General features: G+C 39.6%; 1 protein-coding gene across 4 annotated transcripts in view; it reads right to left on the reverse strand.

Annotated features, from left to right (window-relative positions):
- Positions 1-21,007, reverse strand: part of helz (helicase with zinc finger) — a 66,319-nt gene that overhangs the window by 12,926 nt on the left and 32,386 nt on the right. For all 4 annotated transcript variants that reach the window (XM_057842978.1, XM_057842975.1, XM_057842977.1 and 1 more), the window contains 16 exons: positions 17,481-17,607; positions 17,179-17,391; positions 16,873-17,012; positions 16,198-16,377; positions 14,836-14,937; positions 14,376-14,554; positions 11,128-11,246; positions 10,417-10,562; positions 8,964-9,111; positions 8,678-8,861; positions 6,441-6,669; positions 5,919-6,189; positions 3,621-3,666; positions 1,664-1,851; positions 1,356-1,560; positions 1,181-1,251 (listed from right to left, as the gene is read on the reverse strand). In XM_057842978.1, coding sequence (XP_057698961.1) covers positions 1,181-1,251; positions 1,356-1,560; positions 1,664-1,851; positions 3,621-3,666; positions 5,919-6,189; positions 6,441-6,669; positions 8,678-8,861; positions 8,964-9,111; positions 10,417-10,562; positions 11,128-11,246; positions 14,376-14,554; positions 14,836-14,937; positions 16,198-16,377; positions 16,873-17,012; positions 17,179-17,391; positions 17,481-17,607 — 2,548 coding nt within the window. The remainder of the gene's footprint in view (positions 1-1,180; positions 1,252-1,355; positions 1,561-1,663; positions 1,852-3,620; positions 3,667-5,918; positions 6,190-6,440; positions 6,670-8,677; positions 8,862-8,963; positions 9,112-10,416; positions 10,563-11,127; positions 11,247-14,375; positions 14,555-14,835; positions 14,938-16,197; positions 16,378-16,872; positions 17,013-17,178; positions 17,392-17,480; positions 17,608-21,007) is intronic.

The raw sequence follows: 21,007 nt of genomic DNA on the forward strand, positions 1-21,007 counted from the left end.
GACAATTCAACATAAACAGCAGGTATGGTCATAGGCGTTTTTGGCCTTTACACATACTATGGTCGAAACGGGTTTAATACAGTGCAAAATAGCGAGAATTAAAAAAAATATATATATATACATCACCTAACACAAAAAGGGTTTAGAGTATATCTCTTTGTGTGGTTGGGTATTGTACCCATAACCTTATCAAAAGTATATACATGCAATAAAGCTTATGAAACACACACATCTATATACAAATTGAAAAGATTGATAATGAAGAAAAAACATCAATTATAACCTTGAAAAAAAGTATTTTAAAAAATAATGACAAGTTGTTCAGTTCAACTGTTTCAGGCAAGCGACTCAATAAAGTTTTTTTTTTTTTTTGCGACTCAATAAAGTTCCCTCTTGAACAGGACACGGAGCTACGTCACATTCGTCACACAGCCCACTCTCCCGCCGTTTGCGCGCTCTCACTGAAATGCCAACTCATCCCAGGAAAACAACGGAAAAAGCGTGTCATCCTCTTCCTTGAATTAATGAAATAATGCATAAGCGTGCGCTAAATTTAGCTTGATATATTCCGCACGTTTCAAAGTCGCTCGCTCAATCCAACCGGCCGGTGCTCGCTTCGCATGCCTCCCTTTCCTTAGGTGGCGGCGTGGCGCCTCGCTCGGCCAATTATTAAAAATGTTGAATTATTAAATTAGGTTCGTCCTTCTTGAGCTCAAAATGGCTCTTGGGATATGTAGTCTTTCGTGCTGCTTTCAGTTTTGAAAAAGGACAAGAAATGATGGAAATATGGAGATAAACACATGGTCCATGCAGCGTTTTAATGCTTATTTATGGGTGCAATAAAACTATAAAACAAAAATGACATTATATCCCATTTTACTTGGTCGATTGACTTCAAATAAAAACTGGTGTGGACATCAAGTTCCGCACTTTTAAATGAGAGCAACCAGCGGCACGTGGGTGACGTAATTACAGCCTGATGAGGCTTCAAAGCGGATATACGTAAACACGTCGCCGCCGACACGTTCGGTGTTAAAGGCCCCCAAAAGGTAAACTATTTTTTAACTTGAAATATGCATCAACATGCTCTGATTTAGTTTAAGAAAAACAAAAAGTGATCATTATCGTAGAGTGTCACCAAAATGGATCAAAATATAAAAAAGGTTTACGTATGGTATACCTGTTTATCCTTCATTTCTGTGTTTTTTCGCTCTGGTGTCTGCTCCGTTTTTGTACATCCTTCTAATTTACCTGAAAAAGTCAACAACAATGGTGTTATCAGCATAATGGTTACTCCCCACTTGATTCTCAATTTCACACATTTTGCTGGTTGTAAAATAAATATTTAAGCATGCCATTTCTGACTGTATCCGACTGTAGATCTGTATCAGGACTTTGTTGGCCCACTCCGAGAGGAGACGGATGTACCACTCCACTGCATGGAACAGGGGAGCCCCGATTTTGGGCCTGTAAGAGGTTGAAGTTGTATGCCATAGCTGCCTGGTGGCTCATGAAGCGCGGGTCCACAGCAAAACGATTCTGATAACCTGGCCAAGGCAACTAAAGAAAAAATATGAACAACAAAACAGTTAAAGCTTATGATAAAATTGTAAGGCACATGTACACATTTGTCAATACTGCAAGAGTTCTAACAGAAACTTACAGGAAGGGGCATTGGCATGACCATGTTTCCACCATATACTGCTGGAACGTAAAGGATGCTCGCGCCTGTGTGAGGGTCTATCCTTTGAACAGGACTTGGCGACTTGCCCAAGCCAGCTGGAGCGGCACCTACAGGTGGTGTGAATGCCTGGATTGGGTTTCCCATTAGAACAGCTGGGTTGGGCTGAACTGTATTGACGAGATTAAAGTGCAAAATTCTGTTTATTTTGGGATTAAATTATATGTACAGCTACAACAAACGACCATTAAGTATTAGTATTCTATTTGTACATGCACATGGCTTCAGTGCTCATGCGCATTGAGCCTGAGTTATACTTCTGCGTTGCGGTGACGGCGTAATGATGACTGTGTCAATGAGTATTCGATAGTTCTGCGGCAAGGGAATGCGTTGCTCTGTAATTCACCGCCAAGCCACTAGAGGGGTGTGGCGTTGTGTTTATACAGTTTTGGGGGACTCTTGTCGACTTCCTCTAGTTTTCTTCCTATTACATAAAAATGCCAATGGAGTTTTTGTTTGCCATTTGGCAATCTTTATAATGTCTTGAGGGGACATTGTAGAGGTTGTCGTACTTGCGGACCTCTTCGATGATACTCTCGTCGGCTTGGTCCATTTTTGCGTGTAGCACAACGATGTTTGAAAATGGCGGTGATTTTGCGCTGAACCGGAAACAACAGTCTGAGCGGACCAATCACAGTCCTTTTGCGCCACGTCTCCACGCGTTGACGTGACGCGAAGTCAGAAAATAGTGGAGATGCACGTCAGTAGGGCTGCAGCTATCGATTATTTTAGTAGTTGATTAATCAATGAACTTGTTAGTTCGAATAATCGAGTAATTGGATAAGGAAAATAAAAGATTAAAATACCTGAGCTGAGCCTGAAACAGTATTAAAAAAAGAAATAAATGAGGATCTAAGAACAATTGGCTAACTTATATAGCAAAAGTCCGCTAGCTTAAATGCTTTTTTTTTTTTTTTTTTTTTTTACAAGGCTCTTAACAAATGGTTCACGCACATATTCCCACATAAAATGGCTAAATATACCTGTAAACCAAATTACAAAAGATGGGGGGGGGGGGGGGGGGGGGGGGAGTGGTGATACGGTACAAAATCAAACATTTCTTACTGTCAACATCGTATTATGCTATTTTTTTGCCCTCATTACTATTCATCCTTCACACAGCCGCTGAACACAGAAATGTCATTTAATCCTTCTGCAGGCAACCGGGGGATCAGATTATTACGACACTGTGCGCTGGTCCTCATGGGAAACGCAATCTTACTTCTTTAAGGCAAAACACTACTGCTTTTGTCCACCTGCGTCGCCAAAATCAACCAAAACTTAAATATTACCTAGTGTTCTTTTAACACTCACCTTTCTTTGTTACTATCCCAATATTACGACGTGCACACTCAACAAACAACAAAACATTTTCTTTTCGAATTTGGTGGGTGTGGCTTATAGTCCAGAGTGCCTTGTAGTAAAGAACATTTTCCACTGTGGCTGGCAAAATGTGCTAGCATTCAAAATTTGATTTCTCCAGCCCGCAGGCCAATTCATGAGATACGTGTACTGCATGTTGTACATGACTAATGAATTTAATTTGGAAGAATTTCAAGCAAAATATAAGAACCGCCTAGTTGACATTTAAAGGTCACCGGGATCCAGAGGTACCGTGCTTGATTACAAGTCAGGTGGGATTGCCTAAGGATCTTTTCCCACTGTGAGTGATTGACAGTGATTATTTATTGATGAGAACTGAAGATGATTTGATGAACAATGCTGGTGCGATGTCACAGTATTTCATCTCAAGGGATAAATGTACACCATACGCTCAACCATGCCGACAATTCAGTTAGTTTATGCTACCTTCGAAATTACCTTTGTCAATCTGCCGTTGACTATTTAAGAAATTGAGCAAAAGACTAAGAACACTTACCATATCCTTCAGGTGGAAGGTGCTCTGTGTGGTTGGGATGTTTGCCCTACAACATAAAGGATCATTGTAAAATCACAAAGGAGACTATAAAAGTCAAATGAGAGGCCATTTTAATATTTAATGTAATTAAGAGCTGAGATGTATTTAGAACTATGTGACCACTGATCTCGTTCTTTAGGTCAGTGTTTTTCCAACCACTTTGCCGCGGCACACTGCTGTGCCATGGCGTAGTGTTTGGTGTGCTGTGGAAAATCATCCACTTTCACATCATTGATGTATAAATGTTTCTGGAAAATTCATCTGCAAATGAGGACAAATCTGGTGTCTGTGCTGTGCAATGGTCTGTAATCACGCAAGACTCTTCCAAATCAGCAGGTGTCAATAGGCAGCGAATGACTTTATTAAGTGATGCGTAAGAGGTAAGAGTGGCATTGGGGCTAGCGGGAGTGGCGAGCTAGCAAAACTATAACTGTGACAGCGATGGTAAAGGTTTTTAAAAAGAAAAGATGCCAACTCACAAGAGGAATAAAAATCATTCAATGGCGGTCAAAAGGAAGCAAAGACCATTTCCTCTCGGTGAGTCTGTGATGCAGGGCAATAAGGAAAAGCTATCTTTCTTTTAGGATTTACGCTAGAATGTAAGAACAACTGATGATAGCATGATGAACTTTCAACGGGGATGCTGTGATATAAGGCAGCAGCTATCAAATATTTTAGTAATCGAGTAATCGACTGAAAATTATTGATTAATCGAGAATTCGGACAAAACATTTTTCAGGGGTAAAGAGCAATTTTAAATATACATGAGAAAACAAGACATTTCATCTAATATAGAACCATTTTCAGTCAATCAATGTCTTTATTTTCGATGTACATTGCTGAAAATAGCCAATAATTGCATTTGAGATGTGACTAGAATAAAAGACTAATTCACTGCTTTCAGTCAAAAAACTTCAAAAATTTTATATATAAAAAAAAATATATATATATATATATTTCTCACCTAAAAAATATTACGCTTGATAACACACATCAGGGCTGACGTTACGTGAGCGAGTGACTGTAATAATCTTATTTATTAGCGCTGAGAAGTCTGCTGCTTTAAGATGGCGGCTGTTTACAAACCCCGCCGACTCTGTCATTTTGCATCTAGTTCTACATACATGTGATATCTATGAGACGCATCAGACGCTACCTGCTACCACTGCATCATGCGGACGTAGTTTTTAGCAACGTCGACATAGTGTGTAGCGGCTGTCGGCTGTAGTAAGGTATTTTTCTTTTTTTTTATTGCTTCTTCCTCTACGCATGTGACGTCAGCACGTTGTCCCGCATTATAAGTATTTCGGGCAAAACGTAATGCTTAGAGCTGGCAAAATTAAATGATTCCTCAAGGTGAATAAAATTACTCGGATAACTTTTTAAACTCAAGTTGCTTGAGTATTCGTTTCAGCTCTACTGTGATACCTACTCCAATAAAGAAGCCCAGGTGTCACAATGAGCGAGTAAAAATATGATTATAAAATGTGTTTTTCTTTGTATTTGTTTGAGTCCTTTTATATTGTTAAGATTCAAATTCATTTTTTGCTGGTGGTGTGCCTTGGAATTTTTTTTCATGAAAAAAGTGTGCTGTAGCTTAAAAAAGGTTGAAAAACACTGCTTTAAATATCCAGAGACAAATTTTCCATTACAATTTTAAGATGTCTTGTGTACCATGTGTCAGAATAATCTGTCTTGCAACACAAGGTTGATCCAAATTCATCACTCAAAAAATATAATGACAATTTAAACTATACGTCATCCGTAAATACAAAATAACGAGAGAAAAAAAACAACTTGATACACAGGATGAAATAAACCACACTAACTGGAAGGGACCCAATGCATCATAGCTTAATTGTCTATGTCTGTGTCTCTATAGCCAGCTGATGCTGCAGCCCATTAGGCCCAGTGGGTGATGACAGCATGTTGGCAGCTGTGGCGATTTCGTTAACCTTTATCTCGGGGCAGACAAGAAAAAACAAACAATATAAACCTTAGTTTTTAGAACCGTGAAAGTTATTTTCTGTTGATGTCTGGGCACATGTTACCTCAGACAAATTAAATTCTATCAGTTTGGTGACAACATTTTATTTACAGCTCTCACATGGTCTCATTCACGTATCAGAGGGTATCAATACAAAAAAGGCTACTGTGCTCTTCAAAACATCTGCATAGTCTTCATTTTTTCTACCTCCCCGAACTGACCTTGTGTACTAGAATAACAATAGATTGAATGCCAAATGAGAAATCTCTTACCTTGGGAGGCGACTGCTGCTGTATCTGCTGTGCCTGCTTGGTGGATGTGGTCTGCACATGCTGAGGGTGGTGGTGGGTATGTAGTGCCTGTGAAGACGGGTGCCCTTGTAGGGGCCTGAGGGCACGTGGAATAAATTCTGGAGCCAGAGGGTTGAGAACATAGGTCTTCTTTAGCTCCAGGGCCTCTAATTGGGACTTTATCTGCTCAAAGGTAATGCCATGGAGGCTTGAGTTTTCATGGCAAATTGAAACAAAATGCTCCCAGAACTTTCTGAAAATGAAGAAAGAGAAGAAGCGGATTTTAACATTTTCAGTAGTTCTTTATTTTAACAGTTTTATTTTTTTATTCTAATCTACAGTAAATTTTCAAATAAAGTTCACGTCTCCCAGAAATGGCGGTCAATGAGCTTTTGTGAACAGAAACATAGTAAGTAAAACATTGGCTGATATTTTTTGCTTTTGTGACACTTATAACATGTGAACAACGATGACCCAGCGATAACATTCAGAAAATGGCTTTACCTGCAGCGCCCAACAGAGCACAGTGCAATTGGGTCTCCCACAACCGCAACCAGCGACTGAGCTCTGGTGATGGCTGTGTTGAGCAGTTTGTAGTTGGAGAGAAATCCATAATCCAGGTCCTCAGTAGAGTCCTCCACAAGCTGCTCTTTCCTCTTGATGGCTGTTTGCTTGCGCTTGCAGGTATGCCGCGTCCGCACCGTGCTTAGGAACAGCACTCGGAATTGTTTACCTAGAAATATGTTTTGGTTGAGTGCCTGAGAGACCGCATTCGAACAGAACCCCCCACCAAACAATTTGTTGAGAATAATTTTTCATTACTCTATAAAATTTTGAATTTGTTTCCATTAACTTAAATGTAAAATAGTAAATATATAAAAAAAAATCTTCTTTAAACTATTACAAACACATTAGAATAGACTATAATCTCTAATAATAATAAAGACAAAAGAAAACACAAAGGCCCATTTATTCAATAGATGGCTCTTGAGGTCCTTAATGATCACAAAAACAAACATCTGTGCACGCTGAAATTCACATCCATTAACTCGTGTGCCCTTTGTGTAAACAAATCTCTGGGACTTCCATGTGCATTTAATGATGTGTTCAATGACCTGTAGAACGCATCTGGAGAGAAAATTCAAGTGAAAGATGCATAGCACCTAATCGGGGGGGTTCTTAGTTGAAGCTCGTATACCTCTTATAATGAGAATTGATGATCTGAAGGTTAATAAGTGCACTCAGTGCAACAGTTAGACATACCAGAGTGGTATTGTTCACATCCCCATTGAGGATTCCCTCAGAATTATTAATTGAGGACTTCATGGAGAATTATAAACAAGGCCTTTGAGATTAAAATTGGATTTGTGACTTCTGTGTACTTCAGTGACCGTTACAACTTGTGCCAATTAAGCAAAAATCTATTCAGTTTCTAAAGGCCACTATACAACAATTCGACGACAGCAGTAGGGAAGTCAGTTGGGCGTGAGGTCAAAGCATCTGGCATATGTAGGGAGCACTTTTTGCACATCTGAACAGCCTGAATTTTAATTGGTGTCAGATATTCTGACAATTTATCACTCTGATGGGCTATTATTACCATTTATTTAAGTAAACTCCATAACACAGAAAAACTGCACCTACTACTGTAGGTGTTAATACAACAGTTGAACTAAAAATTAGGGATAGCACTTAAATGAAAAGTCTTGGCCGAAACAAAAGGTTTAACTTCACCCACTATATGGTAAATGGTGTTATACTTAGGAGTCAGACCCTTTTGTTACATCACGATATGATACGACTTGCGATGCAAAGCTCACGATAACGATGATCTGACGATATGGCGATACAACGATTATCAATACATTACTCAGGAAGTATTTGTAGAATATCCAAGAATTACCTAATAAACAGAAAAACAAGCTTCTGCTGTGAATTGGAATTAGTTTATCACTAGTAGACGTCCATTCCGTTTGAAGTGGGAGGGATGGCAGCGAATGAACGTCTATGGCTGTCAGTGGCAGCCAATGCCAGGCAATGAGGTAATTTTGGGCCATTTAAGATCATTTACCTATTGATTTTCAGTTACTTCCTGTTGATTTTGGGGTATTTTATGGCTCACTTCCTGTTTATTTTGAGTTACAGAACAGGACGTGACAATGGAATCACCCAAATGAATAGGCAATGACTCAAACTCAACAGGAAATTACCTCTAAATGCCCCAAAATGATCCGCAAGTGACCTGTAAATGCCCTGAAAATCAGACAGAATGACTGTCAATGCTCTGGTTTCGAATGAACGAAAGTTCCCAGTCTAAATGGATTGGGGGTCGTGCACCGTCAAGGCAGCCTTAGAGTTAACTGAGACACTATAATGGTGGAAGATTTTGGTAGCAACTTGATGGTTCTTAACTGAGACGTTATTATGGTGGAAGATTTTGGTAGCAACTTGATGGTTCCTTTAAAAAAAAAAAAAAAAAAAAAATTAAACGATATCGCGATTCTTGACAGGTGCATATCGATAACCTTTTGGGATACAAAATATCACGACATATCACCATTTCGATATTTTGTCACACCCCTACCTGTAATGTTATTTAGGTGAAAATAGCATTTTAGACTGAAAGCAAAACCACATTTTTAGTCGCATTTCGGGCGAAATTTTTCAGCCATCAAACTTTCGGGGCATTTCTTGGAGTCTTCTATACAAACACATTGGTAAAGTGATACAGACTACCTCACCTTGAACATTGAGGACTCTTTCCACGCTGACCTCATGCATCCTCTTTTTTCGGAGCTCAGCACGAATGCGAAAGACCTGGTCCGAATAAGGAGAAACCACTCCAATGCTGCCCTCATCCAGCTTTCCCCAAGCCACTGGCCACTTCTTGCGCAACTCCTCTACACGCTCCACAATCTCAAACACCTGTACATAAAGTGGATGATATCATCTTGCACAGTGTAATCTAATAGGTCGCACTAAAGTTAAGCGTAATCAGAGAAAATATATGAATGTATTATTTAGTACTTCAGCATTATTGTAGTAGGCAGTGCTGTTCTTCTCCTGGACATCTTCTCCTCGAGCAGTAAAGAAGGTCAGAGGATAGAAGTCCTTATGAGAGGGCTGCTTTCCACTTGCCATCAGCTTGCCATCATAAAACAACTCTGATGTGTAGCTGTATTTCGAAGAGTATCAGAAGGGAGAAGAAAACAATTACACATTTCATGCTCAAATTAAATACATACACTTTGCACTAATTTCTATCATAAATCAGGCAGTCACGCAGGTTTATAATTGGAATTTTGCAATACAAAAACGGACTACCGTAATGTTCGCACTATAAGGCGCACCTGCCTATAAGCCGCACCCTTAAAATTTGGCATGAAAACGGCATTTGTTCATAGATAAGCTGCAGCTCTTATCATTGTATTATGGGATATTTACACCAAAAGATATTAACTGGTAACACCGTATTTGACAGCGGCATCATACGACTGTCATAAGACCAAATGAACCACAATGAAGCTTTGAACCAATTGGCTACAAAGTTTTATTGCTTCAAGAAGCTCACTGCTCCCTTGGAGAAGACTGTCAACCTCTGCTACCAAATGCTGTCAACACTGTTGTGGCCCAACATGCCTCCTAGCATTCATTGCAGCGCTATAAATGTGAATAATCAACATTCATGTTCTGTGCTAATTATTTCTTCAGTTACTATTTCAGTTGTTTCATGAATTGCTAGTTATATTATTTGAATATATATAATATATATAATATATACTTGAATTGCATGCCCGCTTGTGCATAATCAAAGGTCTCAAGTGGGATTGCTGCAGAGGCTATTGTCATGAGGTTTTGGACTTTTGCCTCGGACAGACGACTTCACATGGCCGTTTTGATGTTGTTCTGGAGGTTGAATCCGCGCTCTGTAGCCACACTTTTTTTTTTCACCTTTTATCAACACCATCGTCGTTTTGGGGCTTTTTGAAGAAACTTCGGACACTCAGTTGCCTTGACATTTTTTCTGAGTAAGGCCAATGACGTCATGCATCAAGAGAGACAATAGCTAATTAATATGCTCGTTCGCCACCCTGTGGTCTGGGGTGTGAATTGCAACCTGTCAAAATGACAGATGGACTTCAGTTTTTTCCGTCACCGTTTTAAAAAACCGGTCAACGACGGAAAATATTCGGTTAACGCGACCCCTGGTCCTATGACAGTCTTATGACACCGCTGTCAAATTAAGTGTTACCTATTAAGCCAAGTAAATCAACAAATAAACCGCACTGGACTATAAGCCACAGGTTTCAAAATGAAGGAAAAAAGTAGAGTCTTATAGTGCGAAAATTACCGTTATAATAAAATTGACAAAAGCCCATATATACGTCACGTTATGCAATCTTTTTGGGTTTTTTTTTTTTTGAAACCTTCATCTCCACACTAACATAACCATGCCAGTGTGCTAAGGGCTCACACCTACTTGATGATAGCTTCATGGGAGCGGTAGTTCTCGCAAAGAAGGATGCGGCATGGAAATTCTGATGGGTAGTGCTCGTACAATCTGTCCAACAAGGACACATGCAGGTTTCGTTCACGGGCGAACTCGCTGTACACAAATGGACTTAGCTGTAAATAAAAAAGAAATGACAATTAGCTTGAATGGGTAATTGTAATCCATAAAATGTTACCTCTTAAAGACCAAATGTTTGATAAGTGTCATTGCCATACAAAAATGGGACACCATTATTTAAAGATGTCAACCTTGGCAAAAGCCATCTCCATTCTATACAAGTACTTTATTATGTTTTTTTTGTTGTTGTTTTTTTTTAAACAAATTAAAAGATGGCCAACAATTACAAAATGGCGAAATATATAGTATTTGCGATTCTGGGAAAAATCTGACTGATGACAAAATGGGGACAGACTTATTTTCTGTATTGCTAAGTGATGTTTTTAATTTAGTGAAGCTTCCCTGAGCACGATGTTTGCATTATCAGTAATGGAGCTGGTGGGGCAGCTCAATCAAGGCTGTTCTCTTCTGATTTCAGACAAATGAAATGGTTATTTTGATCAAATTAAGAAAGCAATATACTGTGATGACATCTTGGTACGCAAACATAATTCAGTTATCATAGAATTGTGCAGAATAGAAATCTGTATCCTGCGGTAGCCATTTAATCCTGCCATTTACCTGCATATGGTCTCCAGCCAACACAATGCGGGTTGTACTGCTAGCTAAGGCAAATGGCATGATCGTCTCACACTCCATGGCCTGGGCAGCTTCATCCAACAAAATGTGAGTGAAAAGGCCTAAATGGAAAGGACAAAATATATTATTTTCTGTTTTGTTAGCGTATGTTACTGCACATAGTAAATTTTGTACTAAGGCTGCATTTTGAAGAAAATCAAGGTACAATGGGAAGCAAAGGACACAAAGATTAGATTTGTTGGTAAAATGACTATTTCGTACGAAATGCCAAGTTAAACACTTTACATCCAACTGGTACACAAGAGCTTTAGCTGCTCAAAGGGGGCAAGAAAAGAGAATATCTAAAGGCAGGAAGTGAATGTCACAGGTGCTGTTCCACTGTTAAGTGCTAATAGCTACACCGAGCAAACACACCCACAGGCCTGTCTTGTAGCAACAGAAGTGCACGCTCTGTGCTTGCGTCAACCCAACTACTGGTTTGGTAACATCAATTTGGTCAAAAAGGCTTTTTGAACCGAAACCCATTCTCTCCAATTCCCATTTTGAGTCCATAAACAAGAGTGATAGGATAACATTTAACAGTAAAAACATCTTTCCAGAGAATCCAAACACAGCTTTGAGGATTTGTGATAGCAACTTGGTAGGTGTTTTCAGCTGCTATTGCCTCCTAACGGTTTACATCACCATCAAACACCAGGCGAGCTAGAGATGTAAAGAGGGGAGTAGGCTAATGAAGTAAAGTACATTTAAACAAGCAGATGGCATTCCCATGCTATAAAGCCCCCCTCTTCACTGATGTAATAAGTGACAGTAATTTGCTTGCACTGACAAAGTGGGCCTATCACCTATTCTTTTCACGCTACTTAAATGAGTGTACCGGTAATCACTCACTGAATACTTGCCTGTGTCACAGAGTCTATAGGGACAATTAAACTGTAGTAAACTAGATGAACAAGGCTTTTCTTGAGATATCCTCAAGAAGCAATAACAGAGCTAAATAGGGCTGAAGGATATTGGAAAATCTGGCATTGCAATTTTTTTGGCGATATATTGCGATTTATATTGTGAAATTAAAACTAGAATTTTCACCAGACTTGAATAGCTCTGTTTGATAAGACTGGTTGACTCACTAAGACCACATTGTATTCATTAAAGATGTCCCGATCCGATCACATGATCAGAAATCAGGCCGATCAGGCAATTTTCCAAAGGATTGGAATTGGGTTAGAAGGATCGGACTTTTAATTAAAAAATATATATTTATGTTTTTCTGCCTCATGCTCATACAGCCTCTCACCCTCCCTTCTGAAAAGCAGCGCGACCAAACTGTTTTTTGGTCACTAGTGCAGCTGGCGTTTTTTTTTTTCTTAGTTAACGATGATTGACAGGTTTGTAGCTTTGATCCGGCCAGAGACCCCTCGGTAGCTCTACGATCAAATGCACAAATGTGTTAATCATCGCTAAGCTTGGTACACAGTCTGAAGTGTGTTGTGGCAATTCATTCATTGTGTAAGTGAGAGGCTGTTCTCGGCAGCGTGACGCTCAAAGCAAAAAAACAAAAACTTTTTTTTTTTTCAGCATCGGATCTGGACTCGGTATCAGGTGATTTGGACTCGCATGCAAAAATATCGATTGGGACCGCCTTAGTATTCATATGATACTGTTTAACCCAGGCTAAAGTGGATTATTTGTCACTGATGAAGATTGGTGTATATAAAACGGAAACTGGAAGCCATGTCTCTGCACAACTTGCTTTTATGAAGAAGAAAAAAAAATCCCAGGGCTATCGTGCATACTCAAATTGCGATGGCGATGTTCAAACGACATATTAGGCAGGTGTACCGTGTAACGGGTACACTCGGGTCCGTTGTGTGTGGTGCGTGGAAACCTCCCTCCCGATGCCTTCAAGTGGGTGCGCTGGCAGCTAAAGCTGCTAGCCCGGGCTTTTGGCTTAGTAGTCAGAGCACTCGCCTGCCGTGCTGGACACGTTGTGCGTGCGGGTGCGAGTCCTGACTTGGACGAGGGGGACCGATCGCATTGCGCGGATCCATGCAACACTGGTTGCATTAGTGCCGTGACCCGGATTGGCAGTGAAGGTTTAAGGGGGTGAGTGTAACGGGTACCCGCGGGTCCGTTGTGTGTGGAAACCTCCCTCCCTATGCCTTCAAGTGGGTGCGCTGGCAGCCAAAGCTGCTAGCCCGGGCTTTTGGCTTGGTGGTCATAGCACTGGCCTGCCGTGCTGGACGTGTCGCGCTGTGCGGCTCGACTCCATGCAACGCCGGTCACACAGGCCTAGAGCTAAACCCTGTTTTATTATTGGTCATACACATACACCATCTACCAGTTCAGCTTTATAGTTTTGTATTTTCTCTAATATTTAATAATATTAAGTCAACATCTGCAAGCTTCCCTTATATTTTTGTAAAAGAGTAGCAATAAATCATGAATGGTCATCATCTGAAACATTGCAGTCAACGGCTCTAAGTCAAACCACCGACGTATGTTGATACCATTTGTCACTTCATAAATGCAACCACAGTAACACTAATAGTTATCAATATAATTAACAGATAGCCTATCTGAAATTTCTCAATCACTGACAACAATGGAAGCTCAGAACAAAAAAACTGCTTTAAAGCTCAGAAAAAAAGATATCCTGAACCTATGGGAAACCTCATGAGAAATGGACAAGTTACGACTTATTTTTTAATGTCCATTCATGACCTCAGATGGGAACTTCAAAATCCAACTCCCCATTTGGCCACCCGCATAAGCATGTTAGTTACTCAGGTGTTTATAACACACTGGCAAACACACCAGCTTCTATGCAGTTACCGCATATTTTCCCATAGTTTACATTCAAACAAGGCAAGCACTAGTAACTTTCACAGAGGTCGCCATCTTGTATTTGTCAACTTCATAACTGAAAGGCTCGTAACTCGGCAGTGATGTCATTTTTATGTACCACTTCCGAGGTCAGTAGTAAGCACCGTGAGTGATGTTGTAGGAAAGTATTGCCCTCTCCTGGAAAAGTTAGTCAATACAGGATTAAATCCTCATTTAAGAGGCAGTAGTCCAGTTCCATCCTGGTCCATATGATTTGAAAGATTTTAAAAATTTTGCTTCATCAAGAAATTGCACATTATGCTTCAGGAATTACGCTGAGCGTTTGTGACAATCTGAACATTATATTTCACTGAAATATATACCTGAAATTAAATAAGACTCACCAGGCTCCAAATCAAGTTGGCAGAGGTACTGAGAAGTGCTGAGGGTAACGACAACCACACGATGCCTGAGGATATCATCCCTTGTGGGCATTTTAAAAGTGACCTGTGTGTTTGCGATCAAACAGTACTGCTGGACCACCGGATGGACCGTCTTCACCCAGCGGTTGCGAAAGTATACCCTAGAAAAAGAGAAAACTAGAACTAAATCTCATTCAGGTTTAATAGTATAAGTTCTTGTGACCAGATCTTATTGGCAGCAATGTTCTGCATGTTTTTTCATCCTCAGATATAACTCATTTTTTTCAAATTTTAAATAGTGCATTAGGGTTTTATTTTACTTATTTATTTTAATCCTTGAAATCTTAAGCAGAAAAATGTGTGCCTAAGAAATAGCATGTCAGAGCCATATGAAGCATGCATTGGATGCCAGCTGTAAGGTCTTAAGTGTGCATGTTCATACCTGAGAGGTCTGGCATGTGGATTGCCTGCTTCAACATAAGGATGAAGGTAGTCCTTAATGTAAAGGTCAGCTGCACTGTTGGAGTGGGTGCAGATTAGAACCCTGCATGAAAAAAAGACAAATTACAGAGATAAATCATACATCATTAAATATCTTTCCTTGCTAGCAAATTCAATTGAATATAGGTTGAAAAGGATTTGAAAACCATTGCCTTCTGTTTTTTTCCTGTTTAACACAATGTTCAATTTTCACTGGAATTGCGGTTTGCACTGCACACAACTGCATGGCTACATCAGCTAACAGATTGTTAAATATTAAGCAATAGCAATACCATGATATGCTCCTGGCTGGAGTACATCATAGGTTATATTCCCTGTTGTCGGAGTAACATGGGTATATGTCGCAAAACTACAACGGCCACCTGTGCTCGTCTTGGCTTTTAAAACATCTATAATTTATCCTCACCATTGAATATTACATGCATTCAGAATGAAAAAAAAATAAATACTGAATTTGTTACCCATCTTCCTATTGTTTCGCCTCTTTATGTAACATATAGCCAACCTGCTGTCACTTAAAAAACTGAAGTATCTCATTTATTTTTCATATAGGAGCGAAAAATAGTTCAATGTGCTTATGTTACTTGGTAATGTTTTCATCAGAAGAAATTAGTGCTGCAACGATTAATCGATTGACTCGAGTATTCGATTCGGAAAAAAAAAAAAAACGAACTCAATTTTGCTGCTTCGAGTATTCGTTTAATTAAAGTGGCTTTGTATTGGTTTATTTTGAAAGTGTTTGCATTGAGTTTTATTGATTTGGGTGGATACACTGCCCTCTAGTTTGCCTCATTTCACATGGTTGAATCCACCTGCTCCATGTTAAGACCAACATAAGCCAAGTTTTAGTTTGAGCAAATTTTTTTTTTTTTTTTTTAAATGCATTCGTAATTTAGTTTATAGGTATATTTAGCTGTTTTCTGTGGGAATATGTGCCTAAACCATTTGTTAAGAGCATTGTTAAAAAAAAAAAAAAAAAAAATTTTAAAGTTAGCGTTTTATAGCATTTAAGCTAGCGGACTTTTGCTATTGCTATTTTTTTATACAGTTTGAGGCTCAGCTCAGGTACTTTAATTTTTCATGTTCCTTATCAGATTGCATGATTATTTGAACTAACTACTTCATCGATTAAACGACTACGATTGCTGCAGCCCTAGAAGAAACTTCACAATTCATTGTAGGTATCTGCCCGATCCAAACAAGCGAAATCAACACAAATTACATAAACACATAGAAAGAATGGTGGGGGGGGGGAATGTTAGAAATACAAAGAAATAGGAATAGAAAAAAAAAAAAAACAGACCTGCTGGTTTCCTGGCGGAGAATGTGTTTGACAGCCTGTGCCAGGGTGAACGTCTTGCCAGTACCATAGGGTCCAATGATGAGGACTGGGGGCAGTGGGATAGACAGAGGGGTGGTGATGGCGAGAATGGCTTCTTTCTGCTTGGCATTCAGACGAGGATCCAGCTGTTCATCCCACTGCCTGAGGTGGAAAAAGATGGAATCAGTAAATATAAGAGCAGGGTTTGTAGAAGTTATTTTTATGCCTTTTGAAGCTATTACCTGTTAGCAGTGGGCTGGATAAACGGTATCTGATGCATACGGGATATATTTGGAATTTTTGACTGTCCGAATCTATCTTACTTAGCATCTCTTATTAGTATTACATCACAATCTATAAACGGAATCTATTACCTGCTATAGGCGTGCAAACACCCCAGTAATGGAGGCCAAACACTAGATGGCGACGTACGCAAATCTCTACTCGGATTAGTCAATAGACAAGACAGGTATTTCTCTGAGGCCCGGTAGCAAATGCGCCACGGACCGGTATCCGGCCCGGTGGTTGGGGATCACTGAGACTAAGACGAATATTAAAAGGGCTGCCAAAAACAACACTTATTCAAATAATCATTATTAGCAGCTATGTGTATTACAGTATTATTTCCGTGAAATTGCTTCGTTGAAGTGTGTATACCTGTTTGGGCTCCAAGGGATGGTTGGAACAAGGCTTACATCAGGGAAAAGAATGCTGTTGTCCTTACTATCCTTGATGCGATCCAGGGCATAATGCATTTCACACAGTGGAAGCCTGTTTAGCTGGAACTGGAGCTCCACCTGATTTAGAGGTAAAATCACAGGTAGACTAAACAGACATTTTAAACCAACCGCTTTACTCCACTTATCACAAATACAAAACCAGAAATGAATTATCTTGGTCTCAATTTTATATATTATGAAATCCTGGCATTTCAACTTTCTAGTATACAATATAAAGCACAACCTGGATTTTCCTGTCAGGTAGTAGTCCAAGTTCATCACAGCAGTCTTTGCAGATCCTGAGGAAGATGTATTCCTTGGTCTTTTCCTCAATCACAGCTTCGTAGACGCGCTCTCTGACTCCCGGAGGTGGCTGGCTGCTGACGCCCTCCCAGCCCAAAGGCAGGAAAAGAACTGAATTCACCTTGGTCATCACTAGGCGTCCTGCCAGTGTATCCTAAGAGGAAAGAATAGTGATGTATTGAACAAGCTCAGAATATATAAAGACCTATAAGCATTACTATGAGAATTCAATTGAATCAATACCTCAGACAGTGTTTTGGTGAGTTTGAAACGTGCAAAAAGTTGTCCATTCTGGGCATACTTGGCTCCAACTGAAATGCCAGTTAGCATGAAGCTGGATACCAGCTGCAGGTTCACTTTGATGTTAAACCTTGGCGAGAACACAAACAACACAGTAACAACAAAGACACTATAAATACTGCAGACCATAGAACTCTTAACTCATTCACTCGCAGCCATTTTCACCGGAGCAACCCCCTTCGCTCCTGGCCGTTTTACTGGATTTTGACTGATTTTGCAAGGCCCACTGAAAATTCTGTTCTATTGCCATATAAACATACCTTACATATAAACCCAACAAAAGAAAGATTAGACTCTCTTCTTTCAGCAGGAAAAAAAAGTTAGTTCATATCTTTTTCCATTCATTAAGAAATCAGCATTAGAAAATTGCTCAGTTTGAGCAATTTTCCCGTTTCTGATGAAAAAACAGAGCAATTGTGCTTTTTGTAAAAGCATACATTTCAAATATTGACTTTAACACAGCTATTTTTTGCTTTTGTGACATCCCAAACATCATAATGTTTCCTTCTACAAAACAACATAAACAACAAGACAAATAGACCTTTTAATAGCAAAGTAACAATTTATTTACACATAACTAAACTATTGAACTTATGACTTATTAATTTTTAAGCTGTGATTAACTCAATTAAAAAATTTTAATCGTTTGACAGCCCCATTAATCTCCTTTCATGGTCCGATATGAGTTCTTACCAAATGTGCTACTGCCCTCTAGTGGCCAGTTTTATTGCTTTAAAACGGATTTTGAGCATTGTGCTTTGGAGCAAAGTTGCATCACAACCTAGAGATGTCTCTTGTGGGGAAAAAAAAAAAAAAAACGTAAAAGACGTATAAATACGTTCTTGGGACACTAAAACAATTCAAAATAGAACGTATTTATATGTTTTTGGGAGCAAATGAGTTAACAAAAAAGATGTTAAAATTAAGTCGTGTTGCTTTGAATCAAGTGGACAATTGAGGGTAGAAGAAAACTGTTGTAAAGTGTGTTAACAATTAACCATTTGGCCCTAATTATAGAAAAGCTCAAGTACTAGGGGTGTAATGCTTCACGTGGCTGTATTGAACCTTTTCAGTTTTGCATGATCGGACTGGTTCGGTTCACTTGTGTACCGTTTCGGTTATGTTTCATGCATTTTTCAATCATACAGTGCCTTGAAAAAGTATTAGGCCCCCTTGAACCTTGCAACCTTTCGCCACATTTCAGGCTTCAAACATAAAGATATGAAATTTAATTTTTTTGTCAAGAATCAACAACAAGTGGGACACAGTCGTGAAGTGGAACAACATTTATTGGATAATTTAAACTTTTTTAACAAATAAAAAACTGAAAAGTGGGGCGTGCAATATTATTCGGCCCCTTTACTTTCAGTGCAGCAAACTCACTCCAGAAGTTCAGTGAGGATCTCTGAATGATCCAATGTTGTCCTAAATGACCGATGATGATAAATAGAATCCACGTGTGTGTAATCAAGTCTCCGTATAAATGCACCTGCTCTGTGATAGTCTCAGGGTTCTGTTTAAAGTGCAGAGAGCATTATGAAAACCAAGGAACACACCAGGCAGGTCCGAGATACTGTTTTGGAGAAGTTTAAAGCCGGATTTGGATACAAAAAGATTTCCCAAGCTTTAAACATCTCAAGGAGCACTGTGCAAGCCATCATATTGAAATGGAATGAGCATCAGACCACTGCAAATCTACCAAGACCCGGCCGTCCTTCCAAACTTTCTTCTCAAACAAGGAGAAAACTGATCAGAGATGCAGCTAAGAGGCGCATGATCACTCTGGATGAACTGCAGAGATCTACAGCTGAGGTGGGAGAGTCTGTCCATAGGACAACAATCAGTCGTACACTGCACAAATCTGGCCTTTATGGAAGAGTGGCAAGAAGAAAGCCATTCCTCTAAGATATCCATAAAAAGTCTCGTTTAAAGTTTGCCACAAGCCACCTGGGAGACACACCAAACATGTGGAAGAAGGTGCTCTGGTCAGATGAAACCAAAATTGAACTTTTTGGCCACAATGCAAAACGATATGTTTGGCGTAAAAGCAACACAGCTCATCACCCTGAACACACCATCCCCACTGTCAAACATGGTGGTGGCAGCATCATGGTTTGGGCCTGCTTTTCTTCAGCAGGGACAGGGAAGATGGTTAAAATTGACGGGAAGATGGATGCAGCCAAATACAGGAACATTCTGGAAGAAAACCTGTTGGTATCTGCACAAGACCTGAGACTGGGACGGAGATTTATCCAAAACATAAAGCCAAATCTACAATGGAATGGTTAAAAAAAAATAAACGTATCCAGGTGTTAGAATGGCCAGGTCAAAGTCCAGACCTGAATCCAATCGAGAATCTGTGGAAAGAGCTGAAGACTGCTGTTCACAAACACTTTCCATCCAACCTCACTGAGCTCGAGCTGTTTTGCAAGGAAGAATGGGCAAGAATGTCAGTCTCTCGATGTGCAAAACTGATAGAAACATACCCCAAGCGACCTGCAGCTGTAACTGGAGCAAAAGGTGGCGCTACAAAGTATTAACGCAAGGGGGCCGAATAATATTGCACGCCCCACTTTTCAGTTTTTATTTGTTAAAAAAGTTTAAATTATCCAATAAATTTTGTTCCACTTCAAGATTGTGTCCCACTTGTTGTTGATTCTTGACAAAAAATTAAAATTTTATATCTTTATGTTTGAAGCCTGAAATGTGGCGAAAGGTTGCAAGGTTCAAGGTGGCCGAATACTTTTGCAAGGCACTGTAAAAAAATATGACTAGCCCAAGCTAAGCACTCAGTGTGGAGATGACGTTCTTGGGGAGTTTCTACACAGACACCTTAATCATCAGATACTATTGAACAAGAGGGCTGCGAAGCTAATTCACTACGGTCTCTTCCAGCGTTGGCCCGCCTCAAGCTGCTAGCGCCAGGCACTCGGCTCGGTCCTTACCTCTTTGGGAGACGTTACCACCGGTGCTAATGCGGGGAACACTTTTGGACTTTCCAGTTAGTTACCAATTAAGAAAACTGGATAAAACCAAAGCTGTGCCGACATTGCTGCACGGATATGTTAATCCAACAATAAATGTTACAGCTAGGCGAACAAAAAAAATTTTTTTGCTTGACATTGTCACCCTAACCAGATCTGTGCCTTCTGCCAAGAATGTTGAAAAGTTTTCTAGCCACAAGCGTGACACTTGAATAGAATAGTTACATTTGTCATGTTCAGGCTGTTGCTGCCAAGGGTTCAAAGTTTACACTTTCAGGTTTTATTATTGTTAAAAATTAGTCTTTTTTTTTGTAAATTATTTTTTTTTTATTTCAAAATTCAGAGTGTAATATATTCAAATATCTTCCAGGTAGGTCACTACTGTTTCCAGATTTCTATTGTTTACGTTTTTTTTGTGCCTTATTTTCGCATGATAAATTAACCGAACCGAGCACTTCCAAGTATCTGAATTGAACCAAAATTAGC

This window comes from Corythoichthys intestinalis, chromosome 8 (assembly GCF_030265065.1).
Source record: "Corythoichthys intestinalis isolate RoL2023-P3 chromosome 8, ASM3026506v1, whole genome shotgun sequence".
Taxonomy (NCBI): domain Eukaryota; kingdom Metazoa; phylum Chordata; class Actinopteri; order Syngnathiformes; family Syngnathidae; genus Corythoichthys; species Corythoichthys intestinalis.